This window comes from Xiphias gladius, chromosome 12 (assembly GCF_016859285.1).
Source record: "Xiphias gladius isolate SHS-SW01 ecotype Sanya breed wild chromosome 12, ASM1685928v1, whole genome shotgun sequence".
NCBI classification, from domain to species: Eukaryota; Metazoa; Chordata; class Actinopteri; order Istiophoriformes; family Xiphiidae; genus Xiphias; species Xiphias gladius.
This window is the reverse complement of record NC_053411.1, coordinates 19176222-19204116: the sequence shown is the minus strand read 5'-3', so window position 1 is coordinate 19204116 and position 27895 is coordinate 19176222. Positions and strand designations below refer to the sequence as shown.

General features: G+C 41.1%; 3 protein-coding genes across 3 annotated transcripts in view; 2 read left to right on the top strand and 1 right to left on the bottom strand.

Moving 5' to 3' along the window:
• Positions 1-220: 220 nt before the first annotated feature.
• plod3 (procollagen-lysine, 2-oxoglutarate 5-dioxygenase 3) lies at positions 221-21522 on the bottom strand. The gene is made up of 19 exons (XM_040140732.1): positions 21438-21522; positions 16776-16867; positions 15557-15693; positions 13451-13614; positions 13140-13252; positions 12400-12463; positions 10885-10982; positions 8708-8809; positions 8485-8616; positions 8248-8369; positions 7160-7264; positions 5584-5709; positions 4311-4452; positions 3513-3626; positions 3357-3428; positions 3019-3123; positions 2792-2938; positions 2246-2371; positions 221-1777 (listed from the first exon to the last, which is right to left on the bottom strand). Exons 1-19 carry the CDS (start codon positions 21520-21522, stop codon positions 1622-1624), a joined length of 2202 nt encoding a protein of 733 aa, XP_039996666.1. The 3' UTR covers positions 221-1621.
• A 1069-nt stretch (positions 21523-22591) lies between these two features.
• Positions 22592-25415, top strand: LOC120797304 (cytochrome b5 domain-containing protein 1). The gene is made up of 4 exons (XM_040140865.1): positions 22592-22961; positions 23394-23470; positions 24210-24428; positions 24923-25415. The coding sequence occupies exons 1-4, from the start codon at positions 22841-22843 to the stop codon at positions 25151-25153; spliced, it is 648 nt and encodes a 215-aa protein (XP_039996799.1). The 5' UTR covers positions 22592-22840; the 3' UTR covers positions 25154-25415.
• A 211-nt stretch (positions 25416-25626) lies between these two features.
• Positions 25627-27895, top strand: part of asgrl2 (asialoglycoprotein receptor-like 2) — an 11015-nt gene continuing 8746 nt past the window's right edge. Inside the window, exons 1-2 of the mRNA XM_040140814.1 lie at positions 25627-26260; positions 27351-27415. Coding sequence (XP_039996748.1) covers positions 26109-26260; positions 27351-27415 — 217 coding nt within the window. The 5' untranslated portion in view covers positions 25627-26108. The remainder of the gene's footprint in view (positions 26261-27350; positions 27416-27895) is intronic.

Sequence of the window (27895 nt, the reverse complement as noted above, 5' to 3'; positions counted from 1 at the left end):
AGGTTTTGTTCTTCACAAGTAATAATTCATTTCTGAACAGGGTGAAAATGAGTGGACTCGTGGCTTTACAGCTGCCTCAGGGGCAGACAACAAAACCACTGCTGCTGCAAACAGCAGAGCGACACGTGATGTGTCTTTGGTGTCATAAAGACCAAATACGATTTCCAACACGCACTCGGCGTCACTTTCCCCCGACAGATGAAACAAACGCACCCCGCTGTGACAGTAAAATTATTTATTAAAATCTCAAAACTTTCTTCACTCAGTCATTAACAAATAATTTAATGCAGTTTGTACAAAGCCAGAGACAGTTTATTCCTCGTATCGACAGGCACGCATGGAGAGAAAACTAAAGGCAGCGTCAGGTGGAAACCTCGTTCCTCAAACAGACTCAGAACCATCAAAACATTTTTTGTTCATTTTAAATAAGGAGATAAATACTGTGAGAGGAGACGACGGAAAAATACTCCACTACCCGATGGAAACAAAGAAAACTTAAAGATACGAACCAAGTGAATTTAAAAACTAAACAATGGGGAACAAAACATGGAAATATAAAACGCCTTTGCTGTTTTCCCAGAAACAGTTAAAAAATATCTTAAAGTGGAGTTCCACCTCCGTAACACTCATTTTTCAGACTTTTACCAAACTCCCCGACTTCTTGACATAAAAATACTTTTGCTTTTTTACATTTTCATGCTCCTCCAAGTCTTTTTAGGCTTTTCTTTCATTTCTATATCATTTATTTTTCTCCAGATTTAACATTCACTGTTTGGGGGAAATCAAACCCTTAATTTGAGTGATCCGATTGGCTGAAAACAGCTGCTGCCTACTGCTATGATTCCCATCATTCACGGCAACACTACTGGTTGCCAGGGTAACCCCAACATCCCCCAAACGGGTTTTGTGGTCGATGTTAATTATTTTTAACCCCAGCTGGTCGCCAGCTTTGGAGAAAAACGTACAAATACCATAATCCTCTAGAGGGCGCTGTGGGTTACGGTCACAGTGGTAACTGACAGGAGAGCGCCCCCTGCAGGACGATGGACAGCTGATGGACACACGTATACACACACAAAAGACACACAAAAACACACAGACACGGAGTGTGTTCTGCTTGCATAGATTCAGGTAGTGTTATAAAATAAGGCAGCGCGGTGACGACTTACAAGACTCTTATTTTGAAATGCACTTAAAGGATGCCTTAAATCGCTTGTGTTTTCACGTCTTTGCTCGTTTCTTTGTCTGAAGTTATGAAAGTAAATGAAAGCTTAATAAAGTGACTCTTACTTTGAAATGCTAACAAGGATGCGTTCAGGATTCTCAGAGTGACACCTGTTACAACTGGTATGAAGACACATTGAAATGATACATGTGATCACAGCTCGTTATGATGAGCGGCAGGTAAAGGTGCGTCAGGTGTAAACGCAAGTGAGGTGGATCATCCAATGGGAAATAAAAGAAACTCTAGAAAAAACTAGTTCTGAGACGATGCATTCACGTTCATCACGTATAATCCTCCATCGGGTCTGTTTATCTGTGATGATGAGGTGGACTGATGTTCACGCACACACACACACACACACACGCGCGCACACACACACACACAAACTTGGAGTGTTCAGGGGTCGACAAAGGACACCATAATGTATCTGGTCCCTCTGGTGGTGGGCAGGCCCTCGTGGTAGTGGGTCAGCCGGCCCGGGTGCATGAAGGACCACCCCTTCCTGGGAGACTCCACCTTGCAGTCGTAACGCAGGAACCTGCAGCCTCCACCCTGACACAGACGGGTACAGACACACACACAGGTAAACAAACTGTGACAGGTGTTTCCAGCTTTTATCAGCTCAGCAGCCGTGTGTTTGTTCGTTGTTTCTGTGGTTTTCTCAGATTACTTTTGATACTGAAAAAAAAACTGTTCAGACTGGAGGGGATTCCAGTCTGAACGAGGCATATTTTAAATGGAGCATTTCCTTCTTTACTCCACTGACTCTTCACTGCATTCTGCTGTGGGCTATATCCCCAACACAGTTCATGTGCTGAAGGCAGAGCCTCAAAATCCTTATGGTCGGAACTGTACATGAATAAAGATGATGGGAGGCTGATGCAGTGATACTTGGTTCAGCACGTCAACGGTCTCTGATGTGGTTTCCTGCTGATTTAGAGTTTGAGCTGTAATTTCTCCCTGATCCATCAACTGCTGAACTGCTGTTTTGTCAGATCAGAAGGGTGTTCTTGTGTGTACCTCGTAGTCGATGCCCTTCCTGTTCAGGGCGATGTTGATGGTGAAGGTGGAGGAGTCATGATGCGGCCTCAGAGACGGCTGCTCGTCAGGACGGTAACGCACCACAAAGTTCATAATGGCCTGGGCCTGCACGAACAAAAAAACCAATGATCCGTAACACAATTCATGACAGATTCTGCACAAAAATTATTTGACTTTGATAAAACACAAATTCAGTGACTTAATGTTCCATTTTTTACATTTTAGAGAATCTGACTCAGCAGGTTTCTGAACCATAAAATGAAATGTTGACAAGTCCTGCACTCGTCTGGGCAGTTTGTATTGTAAATACATACAATACGCACTGTGTGTACCTTGGAGCTGATTGTGTTCTGTGGGGTAGAGTCTGCACTGTACCTTCTGGAAGTCTCTGGACTCTAGACTAGTGTCTCGACTACATCGGGGGGGAGTATCTAGACCGTACCTTGGGGTAGTACCTTGACTATGTCCTAGAGCAGCATCTGGACCTTGGTGTAACTTTACCCCGCAGTCGCATCTTTACTGTACCTTGGGGTAATATCCAGGATAGAGTTTTTCAGTGACGGGGACGATGTACTCTTTGAGGAATTTGAGCCACTCCTTCTCAAAGCCGATCTGGTTCATGTGGATATCCACAGTCGGGACGTTTTCATAACCGCCAGCCAGACGCTCATCCTGAACAGAGAAACGACAAAACTTTCCAAGCTCACGTTTGTTTCTTCACAGTCAGTCAGACAGACAGGTGAACAGGTTACCTTGTGTGAACCTCCAGACCACTGGCCACAGTCCTCCATGGTCTCTACCAGGTGATCACACATCTTATCTGAGAAAGCTGGAAACCAGTAAACATCTGGACAGGGCTGAGAGAGACACACAGATCATTACTGAACTACAGATGGTACACATGGTATGTGAACTTTTAAAGGCATAAAACCAGCACATCAATGTGAAACGGGGAGGGAGACAAACTGGGAACCCATGCTTACGAGTCATGCACGGCATGGTGTCCCAGGCTTGACTCGTACGCATTGGATTTATTGTTTTAGTTGCCCGTTGCCATTCCTCATTACTTTATTGTTGTGTGTTTTGTTACCTGCTCCACAAAGATCTTCTGATCTTCAAAGATCCTGGAGTAGTTCTCATGGATGTACTTCTCCTTCCAGTCCTGCAAATACAGATACAATTAGCCTGCGCTTTCGTTCAGTTCATCACGTGTTCATGTCAGTATGTTCGGGTGTGGTTGTCTGACCACAGGGTTGTCGAAGATCTGCCACATGTCCGGGTGCAGCCTGGACGTGTTGAAGTTGGTCGACGCCACCAGACGACCGAACTCGTCGCGGTTTGATACGAACATGAAGACTCCCTGTGGACACACAGTTTTATTCAGTTTTACTTTCCACAGAGTATCCCAGGATGTATTTGGGTTTGTCCGAAAACATTGTGGCGTCCCTCAGGAGCAAGTGTTATCGTGCACTTAAGAAACACGAACTGTGGAATAAGAAAGGTTGAAATCCTCAAATGTGTACAAAAAAAAGAAAAAAAGAAAAAAATTCAGGAGCAGCCAGCACTACTTCTGTTACGCTCCTTGTCTATTAATCTTTTGGTTTGGGATAGGAGATGTACTTTTTGAATGACATTAACAGTCAATCCCCTATTGTCCACAACATTTAAGAATAAATGCGTTAGAATTTCAAACTGAGGAGTTATCTCCCGCCTGAACCCTGACAAAGCCCCTTTCTGACTGGATGTATTTCTCTAGGGGAGTTGGGGTGACTTTAATCCAGTGTGGAACAGACAGGCTTGTTATAATGACTTCAGCTTTTCTCCTGCTCCTATTTCTGAGAGGTTTTTTTTTTTTTTTGAAGATTTATTTGTTTTTATTCTGAAGATTAAAATTCACTTATACAACATTATTATCACCAACAGGAACCCCAAACCCCAAAGTACTAACCTGGAAGTAGCCTTTGATAATGCTAACACATATGATGCAGCCTCACTCTTTTGCAGCTGATAGCTAAGAGGTGAGCAGGTGTTCAGCATGTGTTACCTGGTCTCTGATGCTCCTGCAGAACACCATGTCAGGGTCCATCCCCTCGTCCAAGTACAGGCTCACCTGGGACAGTTTGGATCGCAGGACGCTTCCTTTGATCAGGTAGGCCTGAGTGATGTACGGCACATTCCACAGACCGCTGCGCGCACACAGACACACACACACGCAAACGCTTCAGATACCTCGTATGTTTCAGCAACAAGGAAGTGTGTATGTGTCAGGTTGTGCAGATTGACATCTGCTTGTGTGGACATTTTATTGAATGTCTTAGCAGTTTTATAATCTAACGTTCAGCCGACCGACAGAGCTGGAAGAACATGGCAGACTTTCCCCTACAGCAGTCAGACAAACACTGACCACTAATAGTGGCACTAACTAGACCTGTTCTCTGCCCACACAGCACCGGGATCGGATGGTCAGGTTCATGTTATAATAGTCTGGTCTGGTGACCGGTCAGAATGAGCTGGTATTGGAGTTGGTTTGTGTTTTATTATGAGTTTTTAGCAGTATGTGCCATCATAAACACTATGATACTACACAGGCCAGGTTTCCCTGATATTTATTAACCAGCTTAACCCTGTGTTATGTGGTTGTAAACATTTGGAAATAAAACTCCACTGTGTGATATGGTATATTTTTTTCAGTAATTCTAACACACGTTATGGATGAAATGAGTTACACACTAAACGAGGGTTACAATCCTCTCCACTGGAAAAACAGCAACCCAAAGGATCTGATGCACCATCCAAGTATCTTTATTCACACAGTGAACTTAAATAGCATATTCCAGCCTTTTAAATTACACAGTTTACCCAGTTTACCATAAACAACCAGAGTGACAGACCACGTCTGCTGTGTCAATTCTAGTAATTGTCCTTTGAGCGTGCTCCAAACTGGGAGCAGGATAAGGAAAGCTTGTGGTGCCCCTTCACACTGCACAGAGGTTTTATCTCTGTATAGAGGAGTGTGTTGCTCTTTGTTTAATAACCTGGTCAGAGTAGTTAGCCTTTATTTATGCTCTGTTTAGTTGGTTGAGTTCTGTTTAGTCATGTTTTCCTTCAAACTTGTGCTGTTGTGTTTAGAAATCATTATTTCAGCGATGTAAAATAAAATCACTGCATTAGTTTTGTGTCTCTCTTTTATTTTTGAACTAGATAACCAGTTTCAGTAGGATGTGTCCCCAACCTTTACTCTTCCAACTACAAGGTTTAAACTACTGAGTGTGTGTGTGTGTGCGTGTGTGTGTGTGTGTGTGTGTGTGTTCGCTCACATCCTCTTTCCCTGGACGATCTCGATGTAGTCTTCAGATCTGGAGTAGTATCCTTCAGGACTCAGAGCGCCCCAGAAGTTACTCCACAGCTTCCCGTGTCTGGACAACATGGGGGCTATAACAGACCTGAGAGAGAGATGGAGATTGAATTTAATCAAAAACAACAATCAGAAAAAATAAAAACATAAAAACACTCAATTCCTCTCATCAAACCATAATATTAAAACATGTAAATAGAGTGTGTGGTTTGACTGTAACATCACCAAGCTGTGCTACACACTGAACGGTTAACAAGACCAGGTCAAATCCTAGAATGTGGCTGGACTCGCCCTTTATCTGTCTGCTGTCAGAAAACGGAACAAGGATGAAACAGTGACTGAAACGTGGCCCGTTGAGACGACATGTTAACCAGCTGTCACTTCCGAGACATTTCCGAGCTGCTGCTCTGCTGCTGAAATCCTGGTTTTATAACCGAACAGACACATGAGTTAAAGACGACGGCCGAGCTGCGATTTCAGGCGTATTCACCTGTAAAATTATCAGTCAGAGAGAAAGTTAGAGGCTCATTCGGGTCTGTGTCAGCTGACGTGTGGTAAAGTGAATGGGACACAAAGCGGTGCGCCTGCGGAGGGTAAGACCCACCTCACGCTCGACGGGTAAATACTGGCGAACTGACTGCTGTAAGCGACCCCTGATGATGTAATAGAAACTGTTTGCACCAATTCATTTTGAAAGAGCAACGGCCAATGGGGAAACTCCAAGACTCGGCCGGTAGACCAGTGGATTAACTTCATCACTCATACAGTTTATAGGGCTGGCCCCACTGTTGCGCTCCAGCCAAAATGTTACAGTAAAACAACAAAACGTTAAACATTTAATGAAAAAACTTTTCATGCACACAATGTTACACAAGTGTTAATATCATCATCCATTAAATATCATCCAATTACAGAGCAACAGTTCCAATCTCGGTTGCGCCACCTTCAGGCAAATAAAGTAGCAGCAGGACGCTGTAGGGTGTTAATGCAGGAGGGTACTAACGTGTACTTGTCAGGCTGTATTGTATATTGAAGGGGGCTAGTATGTACATGTTAAGATGTAGGGTAATATAGGAGGGTTGGCCCAATCTGGCCCTTTAACAAAAATATCAGGAGCCCTAATGAAAGCATAACTTTTTTTTTTTTTTTTAAATGTTTGCTTTAAACTAATGATGTACTCATAATACATCATTTTTCATGGGTCTACTGTACATAAATGCTCATGTAAACAATGTCAAAGCTCATCCAAGGATTTAATGATCTGCATTATAAACAGAAAAAGGTGTTGGCGTAATAGGTATGGAGCCCTGATAACAAAAACAGCACTGTCATTGTCACTGACTTTCATGTGTGGATAACAGATGAATTACAACTTCAATCACACAGTGCGAAACAGAAAATATATTGTTTATATTAGCCTTTTTTTGGCAAAATGACTATGAACATAATTGGTGTAGAGACTAGAAGAACAGTACAAGAATAGCATACAAACTGCTACCATATGAATACCTCTATGGTGTATACAGAACCGCACGTACTTGTTTTCCTCGATTAGTATCCTCAGTGTGTCGGGGTTCGTCAAGGCCACGTCGGAGTCGATGCTGAAGTAGTAATCACACTCTGGATTCTTCTTACACGCCTCGCTACACACAAACGCACATACATATTATGATCTGGTATGTGTTCAAAGTTCTTCTTTGATGTTTGATAGTTTGAACCCAATTCATTTTCCCCTCAGAACTGAATCAGCGGGAGTCCATTTAACAATCAGGCCATAAAATTGGTTTGGTTTGCTGGGGACCTATAAATATCCTTTGGAAAGTAATAGCTTGTAATATTTTTAAGCATTTTTTTCTGCTTAACTGAAAATCTTTTGGATTTGGACTACTGGTCAGACAAAACAAGACTTCACCATGGACTCTAAATAATTAATAGATTAACTGATAAATGAAGTTGTTAGTTGCAGCCCTAAATCTGCTGTAAGCACAGTAATCAGATATATCAGACCGCGTTAAAGAAGAAGCTGTTCAAAATGCTGATGCAGACCATCTCCATTGTGTTGACAATGGAGGTGAAACTAACAACTATTTGCGTAATCAATATAACCTACATATTATTTCCTTGATTAATCTCTTATAAAACTTCAGAAACAGGTGAAAATTTTCCATCATAATTTCCTGATTTATTTTCAGGGCCAAGCTCAAAGAAAAACAAACAAAATCCATAGATGTTTTTAGTTTTGCAAAAACTAGGAAAAGTAGCAAATCTTCACATTTTAATAACTATTACCATCAAAATATTTCACATATTTGCTTGGAAACTGACTGAATTCATTAATTGATTGCTGAAATAGTTGAAGATGAATTTTATGTTGCATGACTATAGTTTCGGCTCTTGATGGAAAGGTTCTGAAAAGTGTGGAGACGCTTTCAGGCGCTCTATAAAAATTCTTCCACGTTTTACATGAACCTGTTTGAGAAGAGGGTCTAAACTGCACTAAATGCATGATGTTCTAGACGTTATAAAACACTCCGTCATGTCTGTATGATCCAAAAATGTTCTAAAAAAATATTGTTCTAAAAAGGTAGTGTAATGCCTTCAGAAGTTCTTGTGGTTCTCCACTCACACAGCCATGGTTCTGGCCTTGTCCTCCTGCAGGTTCTCCTCCGGTCCGACCAGCAGGGCATCAGGAAACAAAGTCCTGTGACGCTCCCAGAACCTCTGGATGTGACGTTCGTGGTACACGACCTGGATCACAGGTAAATTACAAAAGATCAGTACAGAATTCATCAGAATACATCAGAATAAATCAGAAGAGATTTTTGTTCCTGTCTGTATCTGTGCATCTGTGTCTCTGTTGTACGTTGTTGTGAACGAAGAGGCGGATCCTCGCTGTGGGGTAGTTGAGTGTCGTCAGTCGGTCCAGGAACTCCTCCATGAAGGGAGTTGCATGTTCGATAAACACTGCAACGTAAACCAGAGGCATCTCCTCATCCTGAAAACACACAGTTTAAACATCCTGATGAGACTGTGTGAAAAATAAAACAGGAGTCATGATTTCAGCACTTTCAGGTGAATGTATTTACAGGTACGTCGCTGAAGAAGAGCAGGTCGTCGTCACAGATCCCACATCCGTTCTCATAGGTCCACGCTGTGGGGACGTAGTTACCCAGGTAATTCAATTGCAGCTGCAGAGACAAAGAAAAATATTTCTGACATCTGATTCATTCCACGCTTGAAACTCAAAACACAATCTTTGTACTAAATCCGGCCCTGAAGGCCGCAGTTATTAACCCTCTTTTGAAAAAAGTATAATCTGGTTGCCTCAGTAATAAATGACTATAGGCCCATATCAGACCTACCTTTTTTAGGAAATATTTTTCAAAGGGCTGTTTTTCAGCAACTAAAACAACTTAATACTTTTCAGTCTGGATTTTGACCACACCACAGAACTGAGACTGCACTCATTAAAGTTTTAAACAATATTTCTGTTTTGGTATTACTGGATCTCAGCTGACCACAAGATACTGCTCGTCAGACTTTGGCTGGGACTTTCTGGCACTCTGCTAAATTGGTTCACATCATATTTACAAGACAGGGGCTGTTTAGTGTAGGTAATCATGAATCAGAGCAAACAAATCACGTGTAGTTCCTCAAGGGTCCGTTCTCAGGCCTCTTCTATTCAACAAATTCCTGCTCCCCCTCGCTCACATTATGGAATATTATAACATCTCTCACTATAAATTATGCAAATGACAAGTGTACATTGTCACCACGTGACTACAGTCAATGCACTGAAAAAAAACATGAGTGGATGTACCAGTATTTTCTACAACTGAACACAGAAAAAACTGAAGTAACTGTTTTTGGCCCCAATGAAAAAAGATTAAAAGTCAGTTCTCACCTTGAATCAATGACCCTAAAATCTATAAAAATCAAGCCAAAAACCTTGGTGTAGTTACGGACTCTGAACTGAATTTCAACAGCCACATAAAGACAATTACTAAATCAGCCTACTACCATCTAAAACAAAAATTAAAAAAAAAAAAAAAAGAGCAACAATTAAAGGATTCTGTCTAAACAAGATACAGACAAACTTGTTCATGCGTTCATTTTCAGCTAGCTGACTATTGTAACGATGTCTTCACAGGTCTTCGTGAAAATATCAACCAGACACAGCTGCAGCTCATCCTGAATACTGCTGCCTCACCAACACCAAGAAAGTGGATCACACCGGTCCTTAAATCACTGCACTGGCTTCCTGTGCGTCACATGATGGATTTAAAATGATATCATTCGTCTATAAAACACAAAATATCACAGGCCTAAATACGTCTCTGATTTACATGCAGACCCTCAGGTCATCTGTGACAGGTTTACTCAGGGTTCTCAGAGTCAACACCCAACAAGGTGAAGCAGCTTTTAGTTTTCCTGCTCCCCACCTGTGAAACAAGCTTCCTAAATACCTGAGGTCTGCTGAAACTGTCAGCTCATTTAAACAGGGCGTGAGTTGGTTTCTGTTTTTATTGTCTTTTAAATGAATACTTAATGTTTTCTTAATATCTTATTATATCTTAAATGTCTTTCTATTCCTCTGTAAAGTACTTTGAAGTGCATTGTGTCTGACTGGTGCTATATAAATAATCTTGCCTAGTACTTTGGTCCTGGATCCAAATACAGCTCTTTGTTTTTCCCCACATATGCTGGGCCACATGGGCAACTGATTACATTCTTGGTGGAACATGATATAATAGTGCCTCTTATTTTAATGATTTTAATAAGGTGCACTGGGGATACGAGCCACACTAAAATTACCTGGTGGAAGGTCAAGGAAAGTTGTTAAATAACCTAAACTTTTCCAATTTTGGCAGAAAATCAGCAGATTTAAGCATCAATATAGATTACACCCCGTCATATACATTTTTTAAACCTCACAGTAAAAGAGGCACGTGGACTCTTGTGAGGTTTTCCTGTTCATCCAGTGGACATGTCAGCGTTAGTTAGCTAATGAGAGGCTTCCTGCAGTTGTTGTTTATTCAGTTATATTCTGAGCTGTAATTTAAAACCAAATCATTCTGTCTGAATCACTGTGGTGTACACTGAACATCTACCACAGTGAAAACCTCAGAAACCAGCTGAGCTGCAGACTAGTCTCATTTCTGATACAAACACTTCACATACCAGCAGTAGATTTGACTCATCTGTAGTAACACCAGAGGTTCTGGGAACAGTTTACTTTCACACGCCGTAGGTGCTCGGTTACCTTGGTTGGTCCGTTGCCATGGATAACAACAGGCAGTGTGTCGTAGGCGACGTTCCTCGCTCTGACCTTTGCCCTCTCAAACTTCAAGACGACTTCATCTGACAGACAGAGACATTCAGTTTAGTTATATTTTACAGAAACAGCTCAAACTGTGATGGTTTATTTTAGTTTTAGGCCTTTTCCACCAAAGGAACTTAACATTTATCTATTGACACTATTGACTGGTTCTGCTTCTGTTTCTGCTCTGATCGATCCCAGATTCATTTTGTAGCAGGACAACGAGTCTAAACACACAGCCAGAGTCATAAAGGACTGTCTTCAGACACCAGAACAACAAGGAGTCCTGCAGCAGATGGTCTGGTCCCCACAGAAACCTGATCCCTACATCAGGGAGTCAGTCTGGGACCACATGAAGAGACAGGAGACACTGCGACAGACTAAATCCGCAGAGGAACTGATGCAGGTTCTCCAAGATGCTGGAACAACCTTCCTGCCTAGAACCTGAAAAACTGTGTGCAGGTGTACTGAGGAGAACTGTTGCTGGTTTAAAGGCAAATGGGGGTCACAGCAAATACAGATCTGGTTGAGGGTTTTTCTCTTAACGGCTGGTTTGGATGACGTTCGCTGAGAAATAAAAACTCTTCATCCAGTATTTTAGAAAACATCCTCACTTTTTAATACAAGTTTATATATTTCAAGGTCCAAACCCCGGTAAGCAGAGGAAGCACAACAATCAAACTTCCCAGCACTGGTCTCATAAGACTCAGTCGACTCAGAGGTCTGGGAGCTGGTCTGGAGTCATTTTATGTCCATCTCCTTCTGCGACTTTTCTGTTCGTTTAACAATTATGACACCACATGTAAATGTGAAAGAAAATCTATATTACCATCACTTTTTGCATTATTGTCTGTCCCATGACTGAACTGATCTCTGCACACTCTGAACAGAACATAAATATGATAATGTTTACCGCTGAGTCCACATGGTGTCGCCTTTTCAACGACGTGTATCCGAACCGTTCTGCTTTATAAAACAATAAGTCCCATAACAATAAGTGTAAAAGAGCCAGTTTTTTATTGCTTAGTTTCATTTAAACTAAAACGTGTGTGTGTCTGCATCTTTGTGAGGACCAATTTGAGTTTTAGACCTTAGGAAAAAGGACATTTTGAAAGAGAGTCACTTTCTGACACAACCTCACAGGGCGGTTTGTGGGTTAGGACTTGGTGTTAGGGTTCCGATTGGAATTAGGTTTAGGTTCAGTTTAGGATTGGGGTTAGGTCTGTAGCTGTGATAGTTGAGATTAGGGTTCGGGCCAAGGAATGAATTATGTCACTGAAGGTTTCATCTGGTATCTTTTCACAAAGATACAAGTATAAACGTGTGTGTGTCTGTGTCTCTTTCTCTCTCACACACACACACACACACACACTCTCTCTCTCACACAGACACACTCTCACACACACACACACTCTCACACACACACACACACTCTCACACACACACTGTCTCTCTCACCAACAGCTCCGTTCAGGTTTTGGAAGATTCGGGAGCGATGATCCAGGGTCATGTTGAACTTGGTCTGAGGAGACAATTCACAACACATCATCCACATGATCTTGAACCCTTTTCAGACATGGAATGTGTAAATTACCGGCTTTGTCGAGCTGTTAAGTGACGGTTGTCATTCAAACAGTTTCATTCAGATTGATACAGAAAAAGCCACGGTACGATGCGATATGTTGGCAGGACTAGACAGCACAGGAAGTTGCATATAATGTATCAGACCCTAACGTTCCTGTTAACCTGCCTAGTTATCTCGCCCTCGGCGTGAAGAGAGAGCAGCTCTCCGAACACAGCGTCAAACCAAATTTCCTGCCGTTTTTTAAAAATATTTTCGCCTGTGAAAATTCCTCTCTGCAGTTCAACCTGCCACTTCTGAATGATGCCTGGGATTAGGTCCCAGGTTTTTAAGCATCACATCTTCTGCTGTTGTGATTGGTTGGCACACTATACATAAAAACATCTTATGTCACTATGTGCCAATGTTAATGAATTCATTTAGACTTGTTCCGCGACCTGTAAGAAAAAGTGAGCAGGGTGTTTATTCAGATATGGGACTGACATGTTAAACTGCCGTCAGATTAATGGAAAGGGGTGCGGGTCTGAAAGGGGCATGAATCCAACAGTTGTGGTTTTCATCAATGAAAAATGTCAGTTATACTGTAATTGTTGGAGTGTTTGTGGTATGGGTTTACCCTCTGTGTCTTGTCCAGGTAGATCCTGGTGTAGAAAAGCTGGTCGTCGTCATTGTCTTTGTACTTCCACTGCTGGACGATCGCACTGAGATCTGGAGCGAAGCCGATGAAACCTGAACACAAACAGAGTGAGTTTTCCTCTCTATGTAGATATTTATTTATTTCATAGCTGCTATACTTTCTATTTTATCTCCAGAGAAATAGTAAATTTATAATACACACATTCAGACCAATCTAGAAAGTGCTGAATGACCTGGACAGTGATCACAAGGAATGGGTTTTTTAATTTTTTTTATTTTTTTATTTCTTACCTCCTGAGTTGAGGTAGCGTTTCCCAGAATGCACCACTGGGTATTTGGGGGCCAGTCTCTGGTCGGGCCAGCAGAATCCCTCAGCTGAGAAAACCACTCGGTGACCGAGTCGAGAAAACTTGGACAGCAGCTCCTCTGGACCCGACGCGAAGATCACATCATAACTGCACGGAGACAGAGGTGAGGGTTTAAAAACCATTTAGTTCATAAAGATATCTGCAGCACAGAACAGTAAAGACTGAAATACTTTGCAGATACTCTTTGAACCCGTTTGCCTTTTGACTTTTTGAGTATTGTTTTAGCCAGAAATGTCAGAGATTATTTTCAGAATATGCAGGGCTGCTCAGAAACATCATCAGTTTGCATGTGAGTGACGCTGCACATGTTCTAGAACAGTTTTCAATATAAACTGACTTTCACGTCTGTATGTCCACAGGTTTTCAACACACAGTGAATACGAGTCTATGAATGGACAGAGGAGAGTGGCAGTATTTTAAGAAAACAAAAAACATTATGATGAGGCATTCTGAGTCTTAGTAATGTCAGAGAAATGAACTGATAGTGCCTAACCAAAAGTCAGGTGTGGACCACACCCTTTCAGTCTGTATTTCTTTACATTTTGGTGAATCTGACTGAGAAATTACGAACAATATTTTTTCACTACTTTATAACCTCCTATGGATCCAACGACGATTAGTTGAAAAGTAAAAGTAAGAAAAATAATCATTATTTGCAGCTCGAGAATGTGGTTCAAGTCGGTTTTCTGTTCTTTGAACTTTTTTATAGAATTAATTGGAAATAAATAACCATCACTGTTCAGGTTTATATGGATTTGTCCTGTCTTTATAGGTCATGCAGGCTGTAGGCATGACACAATAATAAAAACTTCATTCATTCATTCTTTTAGGAACATTTCCGTATTAACGTACTGGTCTGAAAGCAGACGGTCCAAAGAGAAAGTGAGCACCCATGTGAGGTCTGTCATCAGTCAAACCTCAGTTACATCAGCAGTGTAATAACAGGCTGCTGCAGGAAACTGGAGGCTCTGCAGCTCCCACGATGGAGTTAAAGGTGTTCATTAAAACCTAAATCAGGAAACAAAGGGGTCTGCAGATTCTGCTGTGGTCTCTTTTCTACCAGCTGAACATGTCTCCTAGAGCATGTCCACAGTTAAGTCAGTTAACTCTGTGAATTTATAATTCAAGTGACGAAACGTCTCTGTAACAGGACGTAAATTATGGTCAATTTAGTCAGCTTATAGGGTAAAAGATGGACCAACTGAACCAAGTGGGGAGTTTAGAGCTATCGAGTGAAAACATGGCGTTTACTATTACATACGGCCTTAAATCCAGCTGCTACAACCAGCTGCTGGACTTTATTCTTCTATCAGCAAACTTAAAATTACAGTGGGGTCTGAAAGTCTAAGTCCACTAGCCAAGATACTCCTATTGTGCAGTTGTTTTGAACATAATGCTGTTTTTTTCATTACAAATGATAATATCAGCTCAACAATTTGAGTGAAAAGTAGAATCTTTGAAAAATTAACATGAATGTTGTACATGTTTTTCAAGTTTAAAAAATATTTAAATCCATATTTTGATTTGTTACTCTCCTTAAAACACCAGAAAGGAGCATCGATCACACACAAGGCAGTAAAGAACCTTGATCTTTTTAGCCGAGATGCAAAAACTTTCATCAAGTGAGTTTTCTATCGATAAAACTGCTGTACGGGTGATTATAAGTGGGGTTAGTGCACTGACTATAGAGCAATTCATGCAACATTTCTTCTGTCTTTGTTGAAAATGACTAATATTTATGGATAACCAACATCATGGTGCTCCCTACTTCTGTAACCAAACCTTTGTCCAGTGTGTGTGCAAGTAGGACAGGTGAGTCAGATTTCTCATGGAAGAAAGAAAATGTGTGAAATGTGAATGTGAATGAGTGAAAAATGAGAACAACGAGGTGAATACAAGCAGAGACACAACACAGAGGCAGTGAAAGGGACGGGAGAGACTAACACAAAACATGGACAGGTGGATGAAATCGATTTTGGAACACACACACACACACACACACACACACACACACACACACGGTTGTTACCTGTCCACGAACATGATGACCATGTCCTTCTTGTCAGAGTGTTTGAGCAGCTCCCTCTTCAACCATCTCACCTTTTGACCTCCACCCACTGTCCGAGCCACATCACCCCCCTTCCAGTCCTCGCCCAGGCCGAGCACCTGCACACACACACACACACACACACACACACACACACACACACACACACACACACACCACCATCACCGTTAGTCATTGTATCTCTCCAGATTAATTCTCCTGTCTCACAGCAAAAAACCACACACACACGTAAAAAGGTGAAATTTGTGTGTCAAATATCTACATTGTGAAAAACGAGTTTTTACAATATACACAAAAATTTTCAGTTAGGGCTGCACCTAACAATTATTTTCACTACTGATTTATCTGCTAGTCATTTTTTTTGACTAATTGATGAATAATTTGGTCTATAAAATGTCAAAATATATGGAAAAATTACAGCCTTCAAACAGTTTGTTTTAAAAAAATATTCAGTTTACTGTGATTTAAAACAGAGAAAAGCAGGAAATGATCACACTAGAAACACCTGGGCTCGTTGGCATTCTTCATTAAAAAAAATGACTAAAGAACAAAGAATATACACGCACTCCCAAACAAAGTGGATTTATTGAGTTATTTGAAACTGAGAATCACAATGTCGAGCATCGATTCAGCGTGTGGGCGATGTAGAGATTATTTTTGCCTTTCAACCTACACACCTGATAACACGCTGGGATGTCGACACACTGACACGAAGCATCAAAAATGACATCAAACTTAAACTGATCAAAAAAATAGCTGCACGTATTTTTCTGTCCACCGACTAACTGATGAGTGAATAATCCTTCCAGCTCTATGTTCAGTCAGAAAGAAACTGACTCGATTCTCGACAGGTCTGTAAACTATGATGTGATGTGAACAGGTGAACTACATAAACATCTGCTGCAGTTTCCGTGGACTGTCATGAGTCCAGGTGACCCGGTGTTCATCTACCTGCCACAATAGACACGGCTAACTGTCATCTCTCAGTGCAGTCGTTTATCGAAAGAACTGACGGATCTGCCTTAGATTCACAGAGTGGTAGGAACAGATGGGATCTTAAGACCGTATTTTCCATCAGTCCCATCAGCATGCTGTGGAGTTTGCAGTAGATCCATCCAACACAATCAGTTAACAGAGCTGTGCATTTAGCCCTTGATGTGTTTGTGTGTGTGTGTATTACCTTCACAGTGTAGTTGAACTCTGTGACTGTCCTCATGAAGCGGTTGAAGCCATCTGTCTCCTCTGTTGCCGCGGTGATTACCAGCAGATTTTCTATGAACACAAACAGATAAAGTGATGAGTGATGACACCATCATTTATTCAATCAAAATAAAATCAATCAATGACACTTTACATGACGGATGATCGGTCATTTTTTTCCCCACTAAAAACACTTGACACTCACTGTGTGATCAGTTTTTCTTTTTCTAAAAGCTCCAAACTTTTTTTTTTTTTTTTGCTTTTCTAAAAACTAATTAATCCCTGGTACTTATCACTCTTATCACTTATCTTTACTTTGCAAAACAAAGTTGCTATAATTAAAAAAAGCACCTCATTAAAAATGACCAACAGAACCGATCGTCTCCACAGTCTGTCGTCACTTTCCTCTCCTAACTCCTCCTCCTCTCCTCCGGGCTTATGAGGAATTTGAGGAGAGTGAAATTCTTCAGAAATACCTCAGGAGGGGTAAAGAGGTGAGGGGGGGCAAAAACAGTACAGCAGCAGAGGAGGTACGAGACGAGAGGAGGAGGTGAAAGCAGAGTGCTTGGTGACAAACACTCTCCTTGTCCTATGTCTCTGCAGGTTTCCCTCAATCTGCCACTAACATGTGTTTAAGCCTGAGAGTCTCTGTGACCAATAATAGACTCATTCACTGCAGCGAAGTGGAGAAACCAACTCTGATTTCATCTTTGTAATAAAACTTCCCTAAATATCCTGAGGATCTACTCCCAGCTTCTCGTGTGGACCAATATCATTCAACAGTGGCAACATGGCTGTTAAAAAAAAGGATGGATCACTGTCTTGCAGGACTCTACAAACGCCTCAAATAGTGAATGAGAGGTGGGATGTGTTCATGTGATGTAGGATTTATTATCCCACTAGTTTAAAGGATTTATAAAGAAAAATAACCCAATTATGTAGCAAATAAGGCTGCAAAAAAGTCAGAAAACTGTGAAAATGAGTGAAACATCCCACAGATATTCATTTTACTGATATGAAACAGAGAAGCAGAAAATACGAGACATTTTAGAAGCTACAGCCAGAGGATAGTTGGCATTTTTGCTGATAAATGATCAATCTGAATACTCAATTATTAAAAATTGTTGTAATGAAATTTTCGTAAAGGGACTAATCTCTTCAGCACAAATGACAGGGCAAGAAGAAAAACATTTTTTAATGAAAAATTAGAAGTGGAAAATAAGAATTGTTTTCATTATCAGTTGATCTGTCGATTATTGTTTTAATTAAATCGATTAATCATCTGGTCTCTGAAACATCAAAAAATTGACAAAAGAATCCCCATCACGATTTTGCGCAGCCAAACATCAGGTCTTTAAATATGTTGCTTTGTTTGACCAATAGTCCAAAGCCCCAACAATATTTAGTTTACGATGATAAATGACAAAGAAAGGCAGAAGGATCGGGGAAGCGAGCCAAGCTCTCATCTACACCCTGAACGACTTCGAACCAATTCCTGCAGCCGTCGTTGCAGATTAAAAGCCCTCTGCAGAGTGGTGTAATTGCGACTTCATGATGGAATCATGTGGAAACGATGATTTAAATCAGGTCCTATTTGATCAAAGAGTCACCGAGATCAATCTGACCAGACATTTGATATCAACGTGTTTTTGACACTCGACACTACAGACATATTTCAGTCTGAACCAAACATTACTGAGATTCTCCGTCTGAGTAAGACGACTGTGTGATACCAAACTGAGAATGTTTTGTCAGTTTCCTAAGAACAATGTAGGGCTCCTGCTGACTAATCTGCTGTCCAAGTGTTGGACAACAAACCCCAAACAACAGACACACAGCTGTTCAAACACACATGAAGCTGTGTGTTTGAACAGCTACCGGATTCCATTTCAGTGAATCCAGTAATTGGGAGTAAATGTCAGTCAATTCTTCATTACATTGACAAGAAATAAACACTCTCTCTGTACTGTACTAACAGGAAACGATTCAAATCGACCTGTGCCTCAAAGCCAACTGTATATTTCTACATATTAAGGATTTGTTTGTGATTTTAGTACATTTTCTCACACTTTGTCTTTCACGCACACTCTTGAGAACAAAAAAATAAATAAAAGCCTACTGGAACCACAATCAGAAAATCAGTCAATCATATCCTGCAGGTTTGTATTTTAAAGTGTACTTTTTTTTTTTCCTTTTTAAAAACAGTGTCTTTGGGTTTAGTTTATGAAACAGCAAAAAATTTACAAAAACAACCATCACAACATTAGACATCCAACTGTGATGGATATAATAAAATGAAAAAATATTACACGTATTTTCTGTTTCATTACTATATGACTGTCGTTGTAATAAAAGCTCTGACTAAATGATTCACATCACAAAAATATCATTAAGAGCACACCAATATTTAATGTGTGGTGATTTATAAACATCTACCGCCAATATTATCCCTGTTTGGAACAGTCACCTATCAAACCTGTAAATGTATCAACAGACGAAAATAAAACTAACATGGTGATTAGTTTAAAATCGACTTTAATAATGACAAACACATGTATCAGTGTCAGGTGATATTGATGGGAAAACACCATGTACCGGTATGTCTGAGATTGTAACAAATCCCTGGTAAAAATGTAGAAAGATCGTAATCTGTCAATCAGATTTCATTTTTATTTCTATATTCTAATCACTGTAGGCAGTGATTAGAATATAGGCTCTGTGGGCAGTGATTTGGAGGTCAGGAACGAGGAGTCTGGAAAGTTGAGTTCCCTGCTGGTGAACTGGGTGAAGGCTCTGAATGCGAGGGAGGCAGCTTTTGGCTGGTTTCACAGAGTTCTCACTCAAAAAAAATCAACCAACTGCACAATTTAATTACAGAAAACTGGATCCACCAGAAATGTACAGTGACTTTGCTAAGTAGGTCAGGTATCAGCCAGATGTGACCAATCCACATTAAATCAGCAATATGGTTATAAAATTCAGTGATATCACTATCAGTCTTGGCAGGTCACCACCTCAGTTTTTTCTCATTTTTGCTGGTCTTAACATTGTGGCAAATGTAACCCCTTTGGGATTACATTTCACCGGAGTCGTCCGTTGGCTGGACCACAACGGCGGGGCCAGCCCCAAAAACATGAATGTCTGAGGAAGTGAGTGAGTGAAGGAGTGATGAAGTGACACCAATGGTCAACCGGCCGAGTGTTGGAGTTTCCCCATTAGTTGTTGCTCTTTCAAAATGAGTGGGAGCAAACAGTCTCTATTACGTCATCAGGGGGCCGTTTACAGGCAGTGAAGTCAAATTAGCGCCTTTGTTGCTACATTTACCGACTTTTCAGACCCTTTTAGCGACTTTTCTTCACAAAAGAACCTAGCGACAAACCAAGCTACTTTTTCGTTCAAACCTTTGCTAGTCTCCGTAGAAGAGAGTCCGCAGTATTTACCCGTCGAGCATGAGGTGGGTCTTTCCCTCAGCAGGCACACACTACTATGTGTCTCCTATACCTGAAATCACAGCTCAGCCATTGTGTTTAACTTTTGTGTCTGGTGATTCTGTCAGACGACGTCATGGTTTTAAAAATCAGGATTTCAGCAGCAGAGCAGCAGCTTGGAAATGTCTTGGAAGTGACTGCTGGTTAACATTTCGTCTTAAGGGGCCACGTTTGACCTAGTCTTTAAAAATAAGATTTTAAAGGCAGGAAAAACAACAAGACCATGATTCATAAAGATTAGAATTAGAAAATCAGAAATGAATCCCTGTTTATTTCAGCCAGCGGTTTATTTTTCCCCACTATGTAAACTCTGACAAGCAAAGAAGTTACCAAAGAAAATCTATTCAAGTTTTTACTATCGGTTAATCATTTTAGATTGTTCATGCACTAAACAATTCAAGGAAAAAATAATCAGCAGAATAATGATAATGACAGTAATTGTTAGATGTAGCTGTAGTGTAAAGACACCACGAATCATTTTAAAAATGAAAATTATTTAAAAAAAAATCAATGGAAAAAATAGACCAGTATACGATTTGGGCTGCAATTAATATTTATTATCATTACCGATTAATCTGCCAATTATTTTCTCGATTAACATTACTGGTTCTAATCTAACTGGCTTATAAAGTAATTTGAATTTCCCAAAGCTCAAGCTGATGTCTCCAAGTAGCTTGTTTTGTCCAAAAAACAATTCAAACATAATGTACTCATCTAACTGTCACATATGTAAAAGGAAGACCTGAATTAACACTTTTGTCTTGTCTTTTTTCTTGAAAAATCACCTCAATGATTGATCAATTATGAAAACGTTGCTGATTCATTTTCTGTCGTTCAACTATTTGACCGATCGTTTCCGCTCTATATACGATACTCAAAATAAACGTTACTGACTTGAATTCCTGCTAATTAGCCTCCTGGCTACGTTAAAAGTTAGGAAGTTGGAGCTCTAGTGTTGTCTCTACCATTTAAAACTTCACAAAAGCACCTTTAACACGTCCCAGGTTGTATGCTCCTATTGAAACCGTTAGTAAGACTTAAAGGTGAACAAAAAGTAAACGGCAACAGTGAGCTAAGAGAACCAGAGCCGGACAGCTCCGCCGGGACATGGTGGTCCCCCTGGCGGGGCAGGAGACCCTCTAGAGCGGCCTTACCTGGAGAGAGCCTCCGCTGTTCGGCCGACACAGAGCACTGGAAGAGAGCGAGAGCCAGCAGGCAGAGAAGACTACGGGAAGACATGGCGTCCTTTTAAAGACGTTGACGGCTCTGTTCAGACTGTAAACCGTCGCTTTATTCCTCTTTTCCTCCTTTATCGCCCTCACTCCATCAGCGACGCTCCGACCTCCTAACGGCCTTTAAAATCTCGCGACACTCCGCACCTCGAATCTTCCAGATCACAAGGATGTCAACACGAGCCAGAAAAAACACGAGGCCGCCCGTTTTTTCCGCGTCAGCCAACGAGAAGAGCTGCAGGCTCTGATTGACGGGGACGCCGAGCAATCGGAGCGCCGGAGACACCCCGCACGAGCCAATCGGAGGACGACAAATGGAGACGAGTCGGCGGTGATTTTTGTCGTAGCAGTGAAGTTCGTGAAACGCGAAGAAAGTGAATCTTTGCCACGTGTGATACATTCCAGAGAGAGAGGGAGAGAGACACAGGGAGAGCACGGAGAGAGAGCGAGGCGCTCTATCAGCGCGAGAGGGGCAAAAACAATGTTTTTCAAACTTTCATGGCGATAAAGCGCCTTTGAATATGTTAAGTTGATTTAAGAGAAACATAACTGTTAAACTACTGTATTCTGTTGTACATATGTCACATGTGTTTTTTAATGTTTTTTGAACACATACGTGTTCGTATTATTTTTCGCGTTATGCTTGATTATATAATATTCAGCATTCATGCATGTCACTGCTAATCTATTTATACATATTCACTCCAAATATAGTGAATTTACATCTTATTTGTATTTATTTTAATATTATTCTTTTATTTTATATTGATCAAAGCATTTAGCATACACAAATATAACAACACACAATATCAACATATTCATTTTATGAATCAAAACAAATTTCCATTTCATGAAAACCGAAGTGTTTGACAGCGCAAATGGAAGCTACCATCAAATCTTATAAAAGGAAACAAAAAAGACAGGACAAGCAAAATGTCTTAAATTATCAAATAAATAATACATAAATAAATACTAGAAAATAAAGGCAGATTACTTTAACATACCAAACATACAGAAAAAGAGTAAATATAAGTAATCGTTTAACTATGAAGAAGACATTTTTCCATTGAAATCATTACAATCAGATGGATGGATCTTGGTTGGATCTTGGGCTCTTTGAATTCACAATATAAAAAAATACTCTTCGATTATTTTTGTTCAATGATCAATTAATATCCGATATTAACATTCGTTTACTTAAGCGCTTATTTGACGTCAGCGGCCCCGCCCCCTCGGTCCTTGTTTCCGTAGTAACGTGACAACACCGCAGCGACAGACCGAGCGGACGGGACCCGGTTTTGACGCGACTCAGGGGTCTGCAGGTGATGGACAGGCCGAAGTACTTCACCCCTGCTGAGGTGGCGGCTCACAACACCGCTGACGACCTTTGGGTGTCGTTTCTGGGCAAAGTGTGCGACCTGACCCCCCTGATGACCCGGTACAAAGGTGAGCCACACAGGTAAACCGCAGTAAAACACATGCAAGTGGGCCTTCGTATATCCTTACTCTACTTCACCTGAATACTATTTCGAGGCAGTTTTTTTTTTCCTCCTTTTAAATGTGTCATCTTCCTGCCCAACCACATGCATCATTAACAATAACTTTACTCCTAATGGAGTATTTTTACATCCCGTGTTGGTACTTTTACTCCAGTAAAGGATCCGAATCCTTCTTCCGCTACTGCAAATCAGTGTATAAAAATGCTGTTCGCAAGCGAATACATCGGTAATTACAATCCAACAACAGGCTGCCTGTGTGCTGCAGCAGCTGTACAAGTAAAATGAAGATTAAAGGAAGTGGCAGAGTGGTGGGATACGTACCTGCTGTGTACGGCATGGTTCATATGAATCTGGCCCACATCTTTCCCCGTCCCTGCAGGTGATGCGCTGCTGTTACCCATCATGGAGTGTGCGGGAAAGGACATCAGCTGCTGGTTCGACCCCGAAACCAGAGACGTGAGCGCTAAAAACCAATCAGCGGCTCTCAGATCTGCTCCTGACTACTACAGTAAAAGAACCAAAACCACCGTCTGAAAATACCCGACCCAAAGTAAAAGTCCTGCAGTATGGAAGTAGTATCACCAAAGTGTAACTCCACAGTAAACCGTCTCCTATAACTGACATCTGACTAGTCCACTGGTTCCCAACCTAGGGCTCGGGCCCCTCCAAAGGGACACCTGATAAACCTGAGGGGTCGTCAGGTGATTCATGGGAGACGATAGAAGAAAAAACTGAGTTCCGATTCACTGATCTGGTTTCAGCTTTTAGATTCTGAATTGTGGAATAACCAAACGGTTTTTGAAATGAAACCAGGTGAAAGGTTTGGAGGAGAAATGTCTCTTTGGTGGAGCTGACAACAACTGAGACACGAGACAAAGGTCCCAATTACAGAGGGCGTGTTTGTAGGTGGTCACAAGGCCAAGACCACAGGTTTAATCTTTACAAATGTGTGGTATTATATAATTTTATCATGTATTTTTAATGTAAAATCCTTATCTTAAAAGCAACTGATAACTCCAGCTGTCAGTAAAAAAGTACAAAATTTCTCTCTGAAATTTAGTGGAGCAAAACTATAAAGTAACAGACGATGGAAATACTCAGGTATTTTAGCCATTTATACACAATACTGGAGTAGATGTACTTGGTTACTTTCCGATGCTGGCTCTACCTGCTTTTATCTGTCCTCTGTCCTCAGGTCCTGAAATATGTGGATCCACTGACTCACTGTGTGAGGTACTACACCCCCAGGGGGCGCTTCGTGCACGTTCCCCCCACCGGCCCTCGCTCCGACTGGGCCAGCGACGTCGGTGGGCCCTGGTGGAGAGACCAGCGCTACGTGGTGGGACTGCTGACGGCTAAAACCAGGTGCATACGAGTCGTCAACACGCTGACATCGCAGGAGCAGCGACTACAGGTGAGCTGTTCACACAAGGTGCACTCTGGGTATCGGAGGCTTGAAGGCCGTCACCGTCTGCAGGGTCTGGGGAGGTTTTTGGCCTGGCTTAGTACAAAGACTGCAGGCGGGCGGAAACTACCAACAATCTAATAGTGTCCGGTATCAGTCACCGGAGACAGTTTTCTGCAGAGCCCGGACTTTTGTTGCTGATACATGAATTACATTTTGCTGATGTTACACCTGTACATTTACTTAGGTTCAATTTGAACGCAGGACTTGGAGTATTTTTACACGATGATATTATGGGTACTTTTACTTAAGCAAAGGATCTGAGTACTTTTTCCACCACTGTTTTGGAGCTCAGTTTAATTTCAGAGGATTAATAAGGTGTAAGAAATTTGCTACATAGTTTTTATTCTCAAGTTGGTGAGTAAAAGTGAAGGATCTTTACTTTTATCTTTCTTGATAAACCCAGAGCTCCGGAGACCTGATTTTCTTGCATTGCTCCTCAGGTGTGTTCAGAGGAGACTCTGGCCGAGATCCTCCAGCGTTACCTGCGCTACAACTCTCACGCCTCCAGCTACACCTGGAAACATGACGGAGCGAGCCTGGACATGAGCAGGACGCTCAGCGAGAACAACGTCCCCGACGACGACCACGAGCTGGAACAGCTAAGACTGGACCAGGACCTCTTCGCCCCCGCCATCCTCCTCCACTTCAACGATGACCTCACCGAAGGATGACCTCTGACATCAGCTGTGGCGGGCCCGGAGGTCACTGAGGACCGGTGCGACCTTACGACACAAAAAACCTCAAAGAAGAGCAGAGCTGAGCGTCACCTGCTTCTCACTGTCCTCATAAAACTTTACAGTAAACGTAGCTGCACCTGGACGGCCACATGTGAGGATTATAACCAGTATATTAAATGTCAATGACGAATGTTGAATTTTTACTTTCTGGGGGATGACTTATTCTGTATATCTCAGAATTTTGATGACATTGGTAAAAGAGAGATTTTAATTCCAGGAATTTGACTTTATTCTTAAAGGGCAGTTTCATTCACACTCACAGAATTTTAATATTAATCTTAAACCTGCAATAACTGGTGTTTTTGTCCACTAGTTTTCAGCAGAAACAAGTAGTGAACACGGCACTGACATATAAGCAGCTTTTAAGTTGACACGTTGAACTGGTTATCAACCAGCTGTTTATTTCCACATCCAGGTTTTACAGAGCAACATGATCCTTCATCTGGATCTGGTGTTTGTGTTCCTGTCAAACTGTCCCCCCCAACATCATTGAACCAGGGCTCCCCCAACCCGACTACAGCCCTGTCTGGTTCAACTGAGGGTCAGGTTACAGAGGAATTATGAGTAATATTAGAGAGATACGATGGTCACTTAGTGTTAAAGGTTAAATCGATGCATTTGTGAACTTGTATTCCTCTTTAGAGGTGGATTTAAACCCAAGCTGGTTCACATTTGAGGAAGTGGTGACTGAGAATCAGTTTACTCTCCGGAAAAACATGTTAGAATAAAAGGGAAGTTTTGTTAAATCCTGTGGTGATTCACCGGACAATGAGAAATTAAAATCTTTCAGCAGAGATTTGAACATGCGAGAAACGTTATGAAATGTTGAACTGGATCCAGATGAATTTTTTACAGTGATGACTGGACATTTTTATATAGATTTTCAGAAATGATGGGCAGGAGGAAGGAGAGGAGGGAAACTATAATAAACCAGAGTTTCTTGTTTCTGGAGAAGGTTGACAGAAAACGACTCGGGTTCAGAAAACAACCTGTTGTTTCTTCTTCTCTCCTCCTCGACGGTTTCTACAGCGACTTAAACAAGTGAGGAAAATTTTCGGACTTTTTTCTTTCATTTGTTGTCAGTGTTTAATTAAATGAATCCTTCTTTGAATTAGTTCTGAGATACAGTCAATTTAGAATTGCGGTCAATTTTAACAGATGCTTGGTTTCATCATTTTGTAAAGAAATTCTAATCTGAGAGAAACACTTTTTAGAAAAAATGATGATTTTATTATACTTAATTATTTTCTTGTGCAAGGTTTGTAATTGTTTTACTATGTTTTCTCGAAATTACTAAGAATCAGATTCATTAAAACAAGATAAGTGTCTCATAGATAGATAGAATAGAATCGAAAAACCTGTCTGTATATAACACAATGCAATTCAACAGCACACAAACTGCATCCTCCAAAATCAGTTGAATCAGCAACTCTCTGAAAACGTTTTAACACAAACTCAGCATTGTAATCTTCCTGAAGGAGGATTTATTGAAGGAACGTTGTATTCGACTGCCTTAGCTTTAGCTGGGTGTTCCTGATAAACTGCCAACTTAGTTTATATTTCTACCAATCTGTGACATTTTTTCTTTCTAGATGTATTTGTAAAACCTTTCTGGAAACTGTAGTAGCTAAATTAATCCACAGCTGTAACTGGACTGCAAACCCAAAAACAAAAAGAAAACAACAAAACGTGTACTTTACTTATGACGATAATACAATTGACGGTAATTATTACAGTGCAGAGAACTCTTGTCAATATTATATATTATTTCCAGTTACGTACTTATTTAGCCACATAATCAGTGTGGCTTAGAGTCCAGGTTTGTAGACCTGTACCCAATCCACCCAGTCCCAGCCCAAAATATATGACCAGATGGACCAAACATGCCGGGAAACATGTATGAATATGTCTCTATATGCACACCACAAAAAGTTTACTTTTCAAAAAAGTAGTTTAACCAAAGGTTTAATCTGTCCGAGTTATTTTCAGCATGCTATTGAAAGCCTCATATGGCTGCTAACATGGCTACAGGCAAGTTTTGTGTATTTGAGCATATTTATTATTTGTAAGACCGTTGTGATGATCTGAATCTACGGACTCTGGACTGTCAGACTCTTTCTTCATCTTAAAGGACGGGACACATCGCCATGATGGCAGATGAGGGGGATCATGATGGCAGCGCTTTGTGGATCAAAGGTATCTGTCTGTGTGATTGATTTGTGAACATAGTGTGTTTTTTTTTTTGTTTACTGTAATACACCTAAAAGTACCTTTTACACTTAAAAGGATGTAAACTGTCCCTTTACATCTAAACCAACTGGGTTCTCGAATGTTCTTCACAAACAGTCTAATTAACCCAGGCATGTGACTTTCATCATCCAGCACACTCACAGACTCTACTTCCCCCACAGTAATGACCACAGTCTCTCTTCCAAACTCTAACTCCCCCTGTCGGTCCACCACCATAGTAAATAGGAAGCATACTCGTGCTAGAGCCCAGGTTGTTCCACCCACCGTCTCGTGTGATAGCTCAACCCGTCAGCCTCCAGTTTCCGGAGGACAAGATCCAGTTTTCAATTCACCAGTCTAGAGGTCCTTTCATATCAGTCTCCTGGAACCTTTTCTGTTGTTGTTGGAAATTCCCAATCTTCAGGTTCCCATGTCACTCACGGTGTT